The sequence below is a fragment of the Octopus bimaculoides genome, chromosome 4 (assembly GCF_001194135.2).
Source record: "Octopus bimaculoides isolate UCB-OBI-ISO-001 chromosome 4, ASM119413v2, whole genome shotgun sequence".
In the NCBI taxonomy this organism is placed as follows: Eukaryota; Metazoa; Mollusca; class Cephalopoda; order Octopoda; family Octopodidae; genus Octopus; species Octopus bimaculoides.
This window is the reverse complement of record NC_068984.1, coordinates 137184429-137198017: the sequence shown is the minus strand read 5'-3', so window position 1 is coordinate 137198017 and position 13589 is coordinate 137184429. Positions and strand designations below refer to the sequence as shown.

General features: G+C 38.3%; 1 protein-coding gene across 1 annotated transcript in view; it reads right to left on the bottom strand.

Moving 5' to 3' along the window:
- LOC106868228 (kinetochore-associated protein 1) overlaps positions 1 to 13589 on the bottom strand; it is a 44148-nt gene that overhangs the window by 2340 nt on the left and 28219 nt on the right. Inside the window, exons 26-37 of the mRNA XM_014913394.2 lie at positions 12028 to 12136; positions 10845 to 10982; positions 9746 to 9865; positions 8294 to 8369; positions 7417 to 7481; positions 6869 to 6976; positions 5453 to 5478; positions 4630 to 4731; positions 3570 to 3763; positions 2575 to 2672; positions 1442 to 1595; positions 264 to 496 (exon numbers count right to left, since the gene is read on the bottom strand). Of these exons, the coding sequence (XP_014768880.1) occupies positions 264 to 496; positions 1442 to 1595; positions 2575 to 2672; positions 3570 to 3763; positions 4630 to 4731; positions 5453 to 5478; positions 6869 to 6976; positions 7417 to 7481; positions 8294 to 8369; positions 9746 to 9865; positions 10845 to 10982; positions 12028 to 12136 (1423 nt within the window). The remainder of the gene's footprint in view (positions 1 to 263; positions 497 to 1441; positions 1596 to 2574; positions 2673 to 3569; positions 3764 to 4629; positions 4732 to 5452; positions 5479 to 6868; positions 6977 to 7416; positions 7482 to 8293; positions 8370 to 9745; positions 9866 to 10844; positions 10983 to 12027; positions 12137 to 13589) is intronic.

Genomic DNA, 13589 nt, shown 5'->3' with positions numbered 1-13589 from the left:
TATATATATATATATATATATATATATATATATGTGTGTTTGTGTGTCTGTGTTTGTCCCCCCACCATCACTTGACAACCGATGCTGGTGTGTTTACGTCGGCAAAAAGAGACTGATAGAATAAGTACTAGGCTTACAAAGAATAAGTCCTGGGGTCGATTTGCTCGACTAAAGGCGATGCTCCAGCATGGCCGCAGTCAAATGACTGAAACAAGTAAAAGAGAGAGTAAGTCAAAACATTTTCTGTTCTGTGAGAAATTTACCTGTTTAATTAACGTGACATCAGCAGTGTAGTGGACGGAATATTCCACAACAGTAAAGAAGAAATGCACAGTGTATTGGTAGACAAGTTCCAAGCTGCGGTTAAGTTTGAGATAGTCCACTAATGGTGGTATTGTATCGGTATACAGTTGTAGTACCTCACTGTAGTACTGTTTCATATAATTATCAACAGCCTCTGTGGACTCGGTGTCATTGGTAGGAGGTGTAGGGGGAACTGTAAAGAAAAGACACAAAATTAGCATAAGGAGGGGGAGGGGCTCAGTTTCACCATCATCATCGTTATTAACAATGACATCAAGAATATTGAATGCATGTATCGGTGTGTGTAGTTATGAAGTTTGCTTTTTAACCATGAAGTTCTGGGTTCAGTCCCACTGTATGGCAGCTTGGGCGAGTGTCTACTACTACAACCTCAGGCTGGCCAATGCCGTATGAATGGAAATGGTAAATGAGTGTTCTCAACCAGAGTCCAGATCAGATTTTGTGGTCGAAATTTATCTGCAATAAACTGGTTATATTTCTATGATACACAAAATATAACAGAATTTCTTTTCTTTTTTTTTTTATGCCACTTTCCATGCTAGCATGGGTTGGACGATTTGACTGAGGACTGGTGAAACCAGATGGCAGCACCAGTTCCAATCTGATCTGACAGAGTTTCTACAGCTGGATGCCCTTCCTAACGCCAACCACTCCGAGAGTGTAGTGGGTGCTTTTATGTGTCACCCGCACGAGGGCCAGTCAGGTGGTACTGGCAACAGCCATGCCCAAAAAGGTGTTTTTTACATGCCACATGCACAGGTGCCAGTCCAGTGGCACTAGCAATGACCTCGCTCAAATGTTTCTAAAACTGTTTCTCAACCCTTTGTTTTTTGTCTACGGGTCCCTTTGATCCCGGTTTTTTTTTCTTCAGACGGACCCTCATAACCATTCAATGTTTAAAAAATATTTTGTGCATTGTAGAAGTATAATTAATTTATTGCAGATAAACTTTAACAAAATCATAAGAACCCCCAAGGGTTACACACATGGGCCAAAGTTGAGAACCACTAGTCTAAAAGAATGTTAACAGAACTTATGTGAAGTAGCTGCCATGAACAGATGTCTAAAAACTCCACACATCAAACTGGAATATTGGGGAAAATAAAACAATACTTACTAAATCTCCTCTTTAGAAGTGGATCAAGTTGAACAGAATTTGCAATCAAAGGAACAAGGGCAGATGACTCCATAATGAAACAATCTTCTTTAAACTCAGAAATTAAACTCCATTTACAATTGTTTGAGGAGGCAGCATTATCTTTATTCAAGGCCTAAAACAATTATTTAATACAGTTTTATATTTAAGAGATGAGGAGCTATGTACATTATTTACGTTTGACGGATATTTGTCTTCATCTTGTTTGTTGTTAACACAATGTTTCGGCTGATATACCCTCCAGCTTTCATCAGGTGTCTTGGGGAAATTTCGAACCTGGGTTCTCATTCCTAAGGTATTTTTCAATGTTATTATTATTATTATTTTAATTCTTCTTCTTATTATTATTATTTTAATTATTATTATTATTACTTTAATTTTTATTATTATTATTCAGATCACTGCCTGGAATTGAACTCAGAATCTTGGGGTTAGTAGCCTGTGCTCTTAACCACTATGCCATATGCCTGTGAGCAATTACGGAGTGAATTTTAGGGCTTATAATAATAACAACAACAATAATAATAATAATAATAATAATCATATCAAGAAATACCTTAGGAATGTGAACCCAGGTTCGAAATTTCCCCAAGACACCTGCAGAAGGCTGGAGGGTATATCAGCCGAAACGTTGTGTTAACAACAAACATGGTGAGGACAAATATCCGTCAAATGTAAATAATGTACAATTATTTAATCACAAAATAAATAAATAAATAAAAAATATAGACATAATGGTGTAGGCATGGCTATGTGGTTAAGAAGTCTGCTTTGCAAATGGATCCCAGCTGAGAACCACAGCTTTAGAGCTAAGAAAGTGGACTACTACGTGGTTGATGAACTTGTTAGAAACAACAGCTAAATCTCCCACAAATCACCTGTCTTAAGACATATTACAAAACTATAAAAATGGGATGACTACAGATGGAATTACTTTGAACACAGGTCCGCATGGTCAAGGTTGATCTAGAGATCAACAGCATAAAATAAGACTAATATCATCCCAATTAACTACTGCAATAAATTTCACAATTGTAGGTTTCGACAGGGGGGGAAAACTCCCAAATGAATCAATGAATTTTGTAATAACTCACATGTGGTAGAGATGTGTCCTCAGCCATGTTGGTCTGTTGAATTGCTGCAGCAGCAAGTCGGACAGTCTTTGCTAAATGGAGGAATTTGTTGAGAGAAGCTGGAATATAATGAACAAACGAGAAATTAGGAGACAAAACAGATATTTTTGATCTAATCTTAACCCTGGTCACAAGGACGTTAATTTTGAAGAGAGGTAAAGTGAATCTTATCGACCAGTGCTCTACTGGTATTTATTTTCCTGACTCTGAAAGGATGCTTGTATCATCCTCACTATGTCAAAACACCTGTCGCACTTCACAGAGTAATATGCAGGCCATCACTCACCCTTAACTATACTAGTCACAACAATTTATGAGCAAATATTAAAATTTATCAAAACCATTTAACCCATTTGTTACCATATTTCTGTCGAGATGCTCTGTGTTTCTTTCCATAAATTTTCAAATATAGTGCCGCCTGACTGGCTCCTGTACTGGTGGCACATAAAAAGCACCCACTACACTCTCAGAGTGGTTGGTGTTAGGAAGGGGATCCAGCTGTAGAAACCTTGCCAGATCAGATTGGAGCCTGCTGCAGTCTTCACTCAAACTGTCCAACCCATGCCAGCATGGAAAGCAGATGATAAACGATGATGATGAACTTAGTAATCTTTAAGTTGGTGTTAGGAACATAAATTGTGACTAAGGTTTGGTGGAAGATTTTAATTCAGAACTTTTGAAAACAAGGCATTTGTACTAAAGAACCAGAGGCGGTTTCAGCTGGGTTGGCATCAAAAGGGTTAACTTGTTCTATAAACCCAAAACAAATTCAGCAGAGCAGTATAGTTAAGTTTAATTACAAGTCTGGAAAAAATGGAAAAAAAGCCTCCCTTTAAATTTATAAATAACAGAGGGAATTTAATAAAATGTCTTATACCCAGTGAACAGTGAGAATCAAAACAATGATTCACATATTCATTCTAAATGCATTCCAACAGATTTGAAGATCCACTTACTTGGATGCCATGAAGTTAGAGCCAAGCTGATTAGTCTGTAAATCATGGCAGGTAAGTTGTACTCATCCTGTGCATTCTCTTTTTCATAATCCTCTCCATCAGATTCAGTGTCAGCTAAGTTTTCTAACAGGTACATGCACAGATCATAAATGGTTTCGGCTGTTTTAGGACAGACTTCACACTCTAGAAGTTTCCTGCAAAGGAAATGAAAAGTTCATAGAATCTCTCTAACATATTTTCTGTCTCTAAATCCTTGATTACAATCCGAACCTCCCAAAACCCAATGATTACACAATAATAACTATATAAATCTAAAATATTTAATAAATATAGCAATTCCAGTTGATCCACTTGGATATCACAAAATTTCTCACTTGGATTATGAACTGAAGATATTGCCAAGACTCACGTCAGCTAAATTCAAAGGAAGCCTGGTTAGGTTCTTCAATTATTATTTTTTTTCTCTCAGACAGTATCTAGGTCTGCAGGAAGGTTTGGTTTTAGAGATTTGGTTGATATTTGTAACAGCTCTGTCACTGTAGATCAAAGGTTCTCAAAGTGGGCATTGAGATGGTCCAGGTGGGTGCGTTGGGAGGAAGGCAGTGGATTGGAAGATGCTATGAATTTATTATATTATTATAGTATTGTATACAAATTATATAATATTATATTAAATATCAAATGATTCATAGTATATATAAATTAGTACAATATAAAATATTTATACATAAAATAAGGGTGGGGGCACTGAGGGTATTATGTGGCCATGAGGGGGATGGTGACCTAAAAAATTTGAGAACCTCTGCTCTAGATGAAAGAGGTTAATCTGGTTCAGTTACATAAACCCTAGTTGCTACTTTGGTACTTTTGTAGGTTTACCATTATTAGTTAACATAATCTTATTGAAATAAGACAATACTTATCTGAGGCCAACATTTTTAACCAAATGGAATCTCTACAAAACAAATTTTCAAGTAACTGTCTGATCCATGCAAAAAAAAAAAAAAAAAAAAAAAAAAAAAAAAAAAAAAAGGAAAAAAAATCCCCAAAAGAAACTTACTTGCATAGCTGAAGGAAGACTTTATTATTTTTTTCCTGTAATGCCTTCATGATCATTTGGGAAAGGAAGTCTATTTGAGAAATTTTCAAGATATCAGAAAGTCTATAAAAAAGAGTGAAAAAAAATAGAAGCACTTTGTTAACACATTTTTTCTTTTTGCAACATTTATACTAAGGGTAGCCAAACTGGGTAGGAAACATGGGGTTAATACTGAAGCAATCATGTGATCGACCAGACTATTGGGTGTTGTTACACATCGCTGATCACAATGCACTTTGCATCACTTTAGCTTTTGAATGATGCCACCCTGCTGGCTAGGCAAGCTAGCAAGCCAACATTCCCCCTGATAAGAAAGCTAGTATGTTGCAGGGGTACCCGTTTACAGATGAGTCAACTGGAGCAACAAGAAATGAAGGGAATTACTTAAGAACACAACATTCCACTCATCAAAAGGCACCATTTGAGAGTGGCTGATGCCAGTGCCACCTGACTGGCTCCCGTGCCGGTGGCATGTAAAAGCACCCACTACACTCTTGGAGTGGTTGGCATTAGGAAGGGCATCCAGCAGTCGAAAAACCATGGCAGATCAGATTGGATCCTGGTGCCGCTTCCTGGCTTGCCAGTCCTCAGTGAAACCGTCCAACCCATGCTAGCATGGAAAGCAGAGTTAAACAACGATGACGAATCTAGTGATCATGGATGCAACACTCTAACCACCAGGCCACGTGCCTTCACAATACTAAAGTAGCCAAACAAAACCAAAGAACAAACACCCTTTAAAGTCAGCAAGTAAATAGACCAAGCAATGATAAATATTGATTACCTGCACAACCTGCATATTATTTCAGGCTGGAAATAAAACAGTAAAATATTAATTTATGGTGTTTAGAAAACAAGGAAGTAAAGTAACAATATTATTAGAATGGAGTGGAAGCGATGCTATGGTGAAATGATAAAAGAGAAGAGAAATATACATGGTTTAGCCTTGAGTGGATTTGGTAAATGCAAGTCAATGAATATGGTCATGTGTGTGTGTGTGTGTGTGTGTGTGTGTGTGTGTGTGTGTGTACGTGTATATATATATATGATGTATAATAGTATTGAACAAAAAGAACGAATGCTGAATACTGCATCTGGTGGATAAATAGTCTTTCTTTGTGGATTAACAAGCACTACCAATGGTTTCATGTATTGAAATTTCTACAATTTTACAAGCATTCACTTGAAAATGTTGAGAACTGCCTCAATTTTAGATGGAGTTGCCAAACTGGATCGATTGCCAACACTTTTAAGTGAGTGCTTGAAGGATTGTGGAAATTTTTCTACATGAAACCATTGGTAGCACTGTTAATGTACAAAAAAAGAAAAAAAAAATTATCTGTATACATAAAAGGTAGATGTGTGTGTGCTTGAATGTAATTTATGCACGTCACTCCAATTTTAGGACATTCGTCAACCAGCGAATAGCAGTAAAAATAAATTTTCAACCAAAACTTTTAACAATTTTCAAGTCGGAGAAATCACAATTGTTTACAAACAGGAGTTAAGTCCTTTTCTAGCGAAGAGCAAGTTTTTGTTATGACTTTTGTTTTTTTTTTTCCATTGAGGAAAAAAGTGTTTTGTTGATATATGTGCAACACACACACATGAACATGTATGCGTACAAAAAATATGTATGCAATTGGTGTACGTACGTATGTGTGTGTATGTGTTGCCTATATATATATATATATATATATATATATATATACCACAGATTTGCTTGACCGTAACCAGTTGAGCATGTCCCTTAGTGGCTGACGATATGTGCATCTCTAATCACGAGCAGAAGTAGTGGGGGAGCATCATAGCCATGTGTTGAGAGGAATTCTTTGGGATTTGGATAATTCACATTTGGAAACATGGGTGTTTCGTTCAAAATCCTTCAACAATCCTTATTCAGGAACCTTTTCAGTGGGATAGGCTACTTCACCTGAAGAAAATTCTAACTGGGCTCCATCTGCAAGGTCATGAGCTGTTTATCTTGATATGAGATCACCATGTCGCACACACATGGTTGTGATGCATGTGCCTGGTGTACCCTCATCAGACGAGTAGTCAGGATGGGTATACTGGGCTTCGTATATTTGTTCCCTTGTGTCACTTTGATGGCATGCACTGCACTCTCACTCAGTAATAATAATAATAATAATAATAATAATAATAATGATGATGATGATAATAAAAAAACTCCACTTACTTCCATGTTAAATTCTGGTAGAGTTGTGTTGATGTAATCCCACAATATCATCTCTCTGAAATGAGGCTGTTGAAATTTGTGAAAGGTGGGATACAAGTGGAACTCAACCTGAAAATAACAAACAGTAGCGGGAAGTTCAGGTGAAAGACATCTTGTAAAACAGAAAAACCAACAGAAATCCTACAGATAAAGCAATAAAAACATAAAGAAAGAAGAAAAAAAAGGACCCAACAAAAGAACATTTTTTTAAACCACACAGCTACAGGCATGATTTACTTATCGAGTAGACATTGACTAAGATGCAGTTGGAGGGAGAGAGAGAGGATGGAAGTGGACTAATAGCTGTAGAATGCTTGTGAATGAAGGCTTGGATAATCAATTAAATAGTATTTTGGACCTTTTTTTTCTGTCATGCGATGTCTATATAAATAAGATCTGTTTTGTGGACTGACAGATGTCAGTCTGCTTTGCTCACTCGGTATACCCTCCTCTTCCCTCAAGTTCACAAGATAATTGAAATAAAATGTAGTGATACATAAACATCTTACTTGCAGAGATTGTAGATGCTCTAAATCTTTTTTAAGCTCAGCAAGAGTCTCCGTCTCAAGGAAATCTGAAAAGCGAATTAATACAAAAGAAATTTAATCACTAAATCACCATTGTTTCCATGTGTACTTTTCCATGCTTGAATGGGTTGGCCAGGGTTTACTGAGACACATTTTGAATGGCTGGATGCTCTTCCTGCCATCAGCCTTAACTTGTTTCCAAGCAAGGTAATGTGGTAATGTTCCCTATGGCCAAACATGTTTATGCATCATCACTGTCGTTGTTTAACATCCGCTTTCCATGCTGGCATGGGTTGGACGGTTTGACTGAGGACTGGCAAGCCAGAAGGTCGCACCAGGCTCCAATCTGATATGGCAAAGTTTCTAAAGCTGGATGCCCTTCTTAATGCCAACCACTCCGAGAGTGTAGTGGGTGCTTTTTATGTGCCACCAGCACGAGGGCCAGTGAAGCGGTACTGGCATCGACCACACTTGAATGGTGCGTTTTACATGCCACCGACTGAATATTGAAATGAACGACGTTCATTTATAACAAATATGATGCCAAGGTAGGGAGACATGTACACACACACACACAGAGGATTCTTTCAGTTCCTGTCGACCAAATCCACTCATAAGGCTTTAGTCAACCAGGGGGTACAATAGAGGACACTTGCTTAAAGTGGGGCTCAGCTTGGTTGGGAAGCAAACTTGATGACCACAGTCACACTTGCGCCTGTATAAAAAAATATTCAAGGTGACCCAACACTGCAATATAGAGTTCATTTTAAAATCAAACAAATGTTAATTAATGAAGAAAGAGCCTTAATTCAGGTCCCTGTCAACAGTGAGGAAAAGACGGATGAGAAGATTTACATACCTGTTGTGAGCAGTTTTAGGCATTCAATCACACATTTTCCAGTTGCAATGGCCAGTTTTTTGCTTTGGTTTGTCTCCTGCAAATGTAACATTCACACAAAATATTACTCCATGTTGACTGAACAAATATTTTCTTCAATACGTTATTAAAAATAATAAGCGTCACGCCACAACAGAAACAAAGTGGTTCTTAACCCATTAAGTCCCATTGTCCTATAAATAGGACACTAAATGAGAACATTAAATAAGCTATATCACATTGTCTCAGTGTCCTATTTATAGGACACCAAGTATTTCCATTTCTACTTCAAGTAAAGGAGTGTTAATAATTATTTTTTTCATTTTAACCTATTTTCAATCATCTGTAAAAATTTAAAAGTAATATTCAGAAATTTAAGTACTCTGGGACTTAATGGGTTAAACTGGACGGTAGCTCCCTTTGGTGGTGGTGACAAACGTCAAGGGTGCACCACGGGACTGGATGGGTGGGGTGTTGGAGATTAAGAAGGACACTGATTTTTCTAAGAAATTAAAAAATACTGAAACCACACCTTGAGAGCTTTCTCTAGCATCCCATCACTACCATATCTTCTTCCCAGCTTCTCTCATGTACCTTTATATAATGTAAGGTAGCCATATATCTCCTCAACAGCAAGGCACCTGTGCTTGTCCTACCATTGTACTTTAGCCATTTAACACCTGACATAAAGCCACACCCCACGCCACACACTTTAAGGTGTATTTTCCCCCACCCTTCATTCTCTGTCTTACAACTTACTTGGTGACCTCATTAGTGTCTGTAACACAGAAAAAGCATCCAGTACACACTGTAAAATGGTTGTCTGTTAGGAAGGACATCCATCTGCAGAAAACATGCCAAAGTTGACACTGGAGTTTGGTGCAGCCCTGCAGCTTGCCAGATTCTGTCAAACTGTCCAACCCACACCAGCATGTAAACTGGACATTAAATGATGATGATTTTCAGAAAACATCTGTCAGGATTAGAACAGGAGTTGGAAACTGTTTTCAAAAAGAGGAAATGTGACTGATGATGTGTCCAATTTGACAGTAATTTCATTATGAAAGTCCCTGCTTTCATAAGTAATTTTCATAAAAAACAAATATGGGGGGAGGGGGTACGGGGCACACAAATTCGCCAAATGTCGACTAAAATAATTTGCTGCTTTATCTATTTATTATTTTTTGGTAAAACATGTGAATGGAGGGTGTTTGTAAAACACCATTCAGTTACAGGAGATACCGAATCAACAAAACGTTGAGAACTACTGACTTCAGAGAAAACCTGGTAGTAATGGGAGTAGTAGTAGCAGCAGCAGTAGCCATAAAATTATTAGTTTTTTTAATTATTATTTTTACCCTGTGCATATAAGTGAAAGCGGAGCATTGTAGTCGCTCATCTTGGTTTATCTGTGTGTTTGTGGAGGTTACTTACCGCCTCATCAAAAATAGGTTCTTCATCCAAATCAATAATACAGAAGTCCAAGAGCTGTTGAGCACAAGATTTGGACAATTCTGGTTCCAGAGACTTCAGCAGATCAAAGCATTCTTTCAACTAATTACCATTAAAAAAAAAAAAGAAGAAAATATTTAAAAGTAAGCATGTTTTGAACACAGTGTAAAAACTAATACTTATTTCCTCTAAGCTTAGATTCGAAACCAAATCTAAGGATTCTTGCTTGTGTGAAAGGAATTTTCTTTGTCCGGTCAAAACATGATAAATCATCTCCGTTTGACCTACGACCTCAGCCATGTCAGGCGAAGTTCAAATGGATAGGAGCTGACCTGCTGTATGTCTGTCTTTCTAGCTGCCGCGGCTGTTATAAATATTGTGGTCAGCAGAGGGACAGACAGAAAGGTTCGGGACGCAGAAAGACAGAGAGAGTGAGAAAGGTTCGGGACGCAGAGACAACACGAGATAGTCTACTACTTTCTCAGATGAACGACACACACACAGACACAGAACATATTCAGTTCTAACACAAATGTACCCTGCTTTTATTCCTCTCAACTCATAGCAGTTGTAAACAAATACATGTCGTGAGGAATTGTGAATACCAACAAATAATGCAAGTACAGTAAATAAATTATTTCACCTGTGCCAGCGGAGCACTAACAGCACCCTAAGCACATCTCTTTCTTCTATCCCCCGCCTTTCAGCCCCAGGACACATAAATCTAGTTACCCGGATTCCACAGTGTATAAGTGACCAAAATCACACCAAAGCTCCTCAACTAGACGTCAGTCCACTACGGGGTTCCAGTTCATTATATCAGCGCCAGTACTTGACTGGTACTCTATTTCACCAAGCCTGAAGGCACGAAAGGCAAAGTTGATCTTGGCAGGATATAAACTCAGGATGTAAAGAACCAGAAGAAACGCTGTAAAGCATTTAGTCTGAAATGCTAACAGCTCTACCAGCTCACCTTTACTCTGGCTTTAATACAACCTGACATTACACATCTAACAGAATATTAATGGAAGCAAACAACAACAGCAAAACCAAATGTGGTCGATGATAAGACAACCCTTACCTTATCTTTCACCATATACTGTCTCAAGCGGAAGACATAGAGCTCTCTTTTCATACAGATGTCAACTGGTTTCAAAATATGTAGAGCATCTTCCATACTTTCAGGCAAATCTTTGTGGAGAATGTATTTGGCCAATTGCTGGAATTATGGAACATCATAAAAACTGGTTAAAAAATAAAGGGTTAAGATTTAACCATTTACATCATTGTTTTTACATTTGTTTTTTCAATGTTGGCATGGATCATATAAGTGTTATTAATCTTTAGACAGTCGTATAGGCGTAGGAGTGGCTGTGTGGTAAGTAGCTTGCTTACCAACCACATGGTTCTGGGTTCAGTCCCATTGCGTGGCACCTTGGGTAAGTGTCTTCTACTGTAGCCTCGGGCTGACCAAAGCCTTGTGAGTGGATTTGGTAGACGGAAACTGAAAGAAGCTCATCGTATATATGTATATATATATGTGTGTGTGTGTGTGTGTGTGTGTGTGTGTGTATATGTTTGTGTATTTGTGTTTGTCCCCCCAACATCGCTTGACAACCAATGCTGGTGTATTTATGTCCCTGTAACTTAGCAGTTCTGCAAAAGAGGCCGATAGAATAAATACTAGGCTTCCAAAGAATAAGTCCTGGGGTCGATTTGCTCGACTAAAAGCAGTGCTCCAGCATGGCCACAGTCAAATGACTGAAACAAGTAAAAGTGTCCTTTGTATCATGTGATACACAGGATATATCTCCCTGATGCTCATGCATCATCCATGATACACATTCCCAATTTTTTTTTCAATATTTTCATAAGATTTGGGGGTCGCATGGCAGGAAAGCTTTACATTACTAAGAACATAAAACAAAGGCTAATTACAAGTCAGAAACCAAGCATGGGCATTTAGGACAAATTGATAAAAATGCTTTGGACATGCAAAGACTTATGGCAGTACTGCATTGCAAGATGCACTTACTGTTGCCAAATCTTATGCGTTTTTTTTCTATCAAATAAGATATTTTTATAACACCTGTGTTTGCAAGCGAACACCACCAATGTCACTAGACTACAAAACAGTGTTTACAGGTGGGGTTACCATAACATCAGTTTCCAGGTCTCTCTCTATATTTATATAACTTTAAAAAAAACATTTGAGGTGAGGAGCAGAAAAAAGGAAACTACTTTTGAGAAAAGATAAAATTTACCAGAGCTTCTTCTGTGTTTGGAGTGGGAACATTGATTCCTTTCAGATCATATCTTGCAAGACGCAACTTCAGCTCCACAAGCTTGGCATATTTTTTAATGGCCTCTACTCTGTATATGGAAAGAAAGAACTATCACAGGAGGTCCTAGAGAAGTTACAGCAGAAGTTTGGAATCATTTCGATATTTTGGAGTAAAATTATTCTGAAAACTTAACACGATTACTGAAGGAAAAATTTCAGAGCCAGATACATCTTTTCACAGCTAGTTGCACATGGGGTCAGTGAAAGTAAAGGGATTAGGCCATGAACACTGCAGAATGTAAATAATGAGATATGAACCACTGATGCTTTGGTTGGTAGTCTGATACCTCAGTGACTCAGCCATCTGCAGCTCCTATAAATCATATACTATTTATATAAGAGAGAATAGTGAGGGTGTCACATTACAAGGACAAGATGACATGTTGAACCTTTGCACAAGGCACTAAATTTCGTGTTGCACCAGTCTACCCTGCTGATAGAAGTACCAGCTGGGGAGAAGAGGGTAGGTTAATCCAGTGGCAAGCTGGAGGTCTGTCCAGGGAGGTGATAACAAGGAAGAGCTTTATGCTCTTAATTACTTCATGCAGCTAGGAAGATTGCAAACCTCAGGTGGAGGAGAAGGGATCAACACTATGTTAGGAGATTAAGTAGCAGAGAGGGGTGAAGTATGAGAGAAAAAGGGCTGGAACAGAACAGGTTTCTTAGTATAAAGGAGCTACATGGCTACTTACATTTTTGAAGAAATGGTGGAAGGGATCAGGTCGAACTGGTGAGTGATAGTAATTTAACAAAATGCATAGTAAATTAGTTATATAATTAACTGGAATGATAAAAAGACAGTCATCACAGTAAGTGAAACTTAACCATTAGGACAGAAAACGTTTAAGACACCTGTTTCTGTCTGTCTGTCACACTAACAGTTCATCATCTGACAAGATCACCCCCTCCGATGCTGCCTCTCCTCTTAAAGATTCCTTGTCTTGTAAAGTTACTTGGTGACCCTGCCAGTGCTGATGCTACTTATAAAGCACCCAGTCCACACTGCAAAGTGGTTGGCATTTGGAAGGGCATCAGGCTGATCTTGCCTGTGCTGGTGCTACATAAAATGCACTCAGCCCACTTTGTGAATTGGTAGGTGTTAGGAAGGGCATCTAGCCATAAAAACAGTGCCAAAACTGACACAGAAGTATGGCGCAGGCTTCTATCAAACTATCCAACCCATGCCAGCAAGGAAGGAGGACGTATGATGACGATGATTGATATATATATATATATATATATATATCTATGGACACATAAGAGGTGCAGCAACATCAAAGGCAGGTTAACTAGCAAGTTAGTTTTTGTTTGTGGCAGATGTTCAGGTGCAATAAAGACTGTAAGCAAACAGGAAACAACTTCTATCTCATTCCAGGGTGAAAAACTAGAGGTAGTCGATAGCTTCCGCTATCTGGGCGACCAAGTTAGTAGTGGGGGTGGGTGCGCTGAAAGTGTAGCTGCTAGAATAAGAATAGCCTGGGC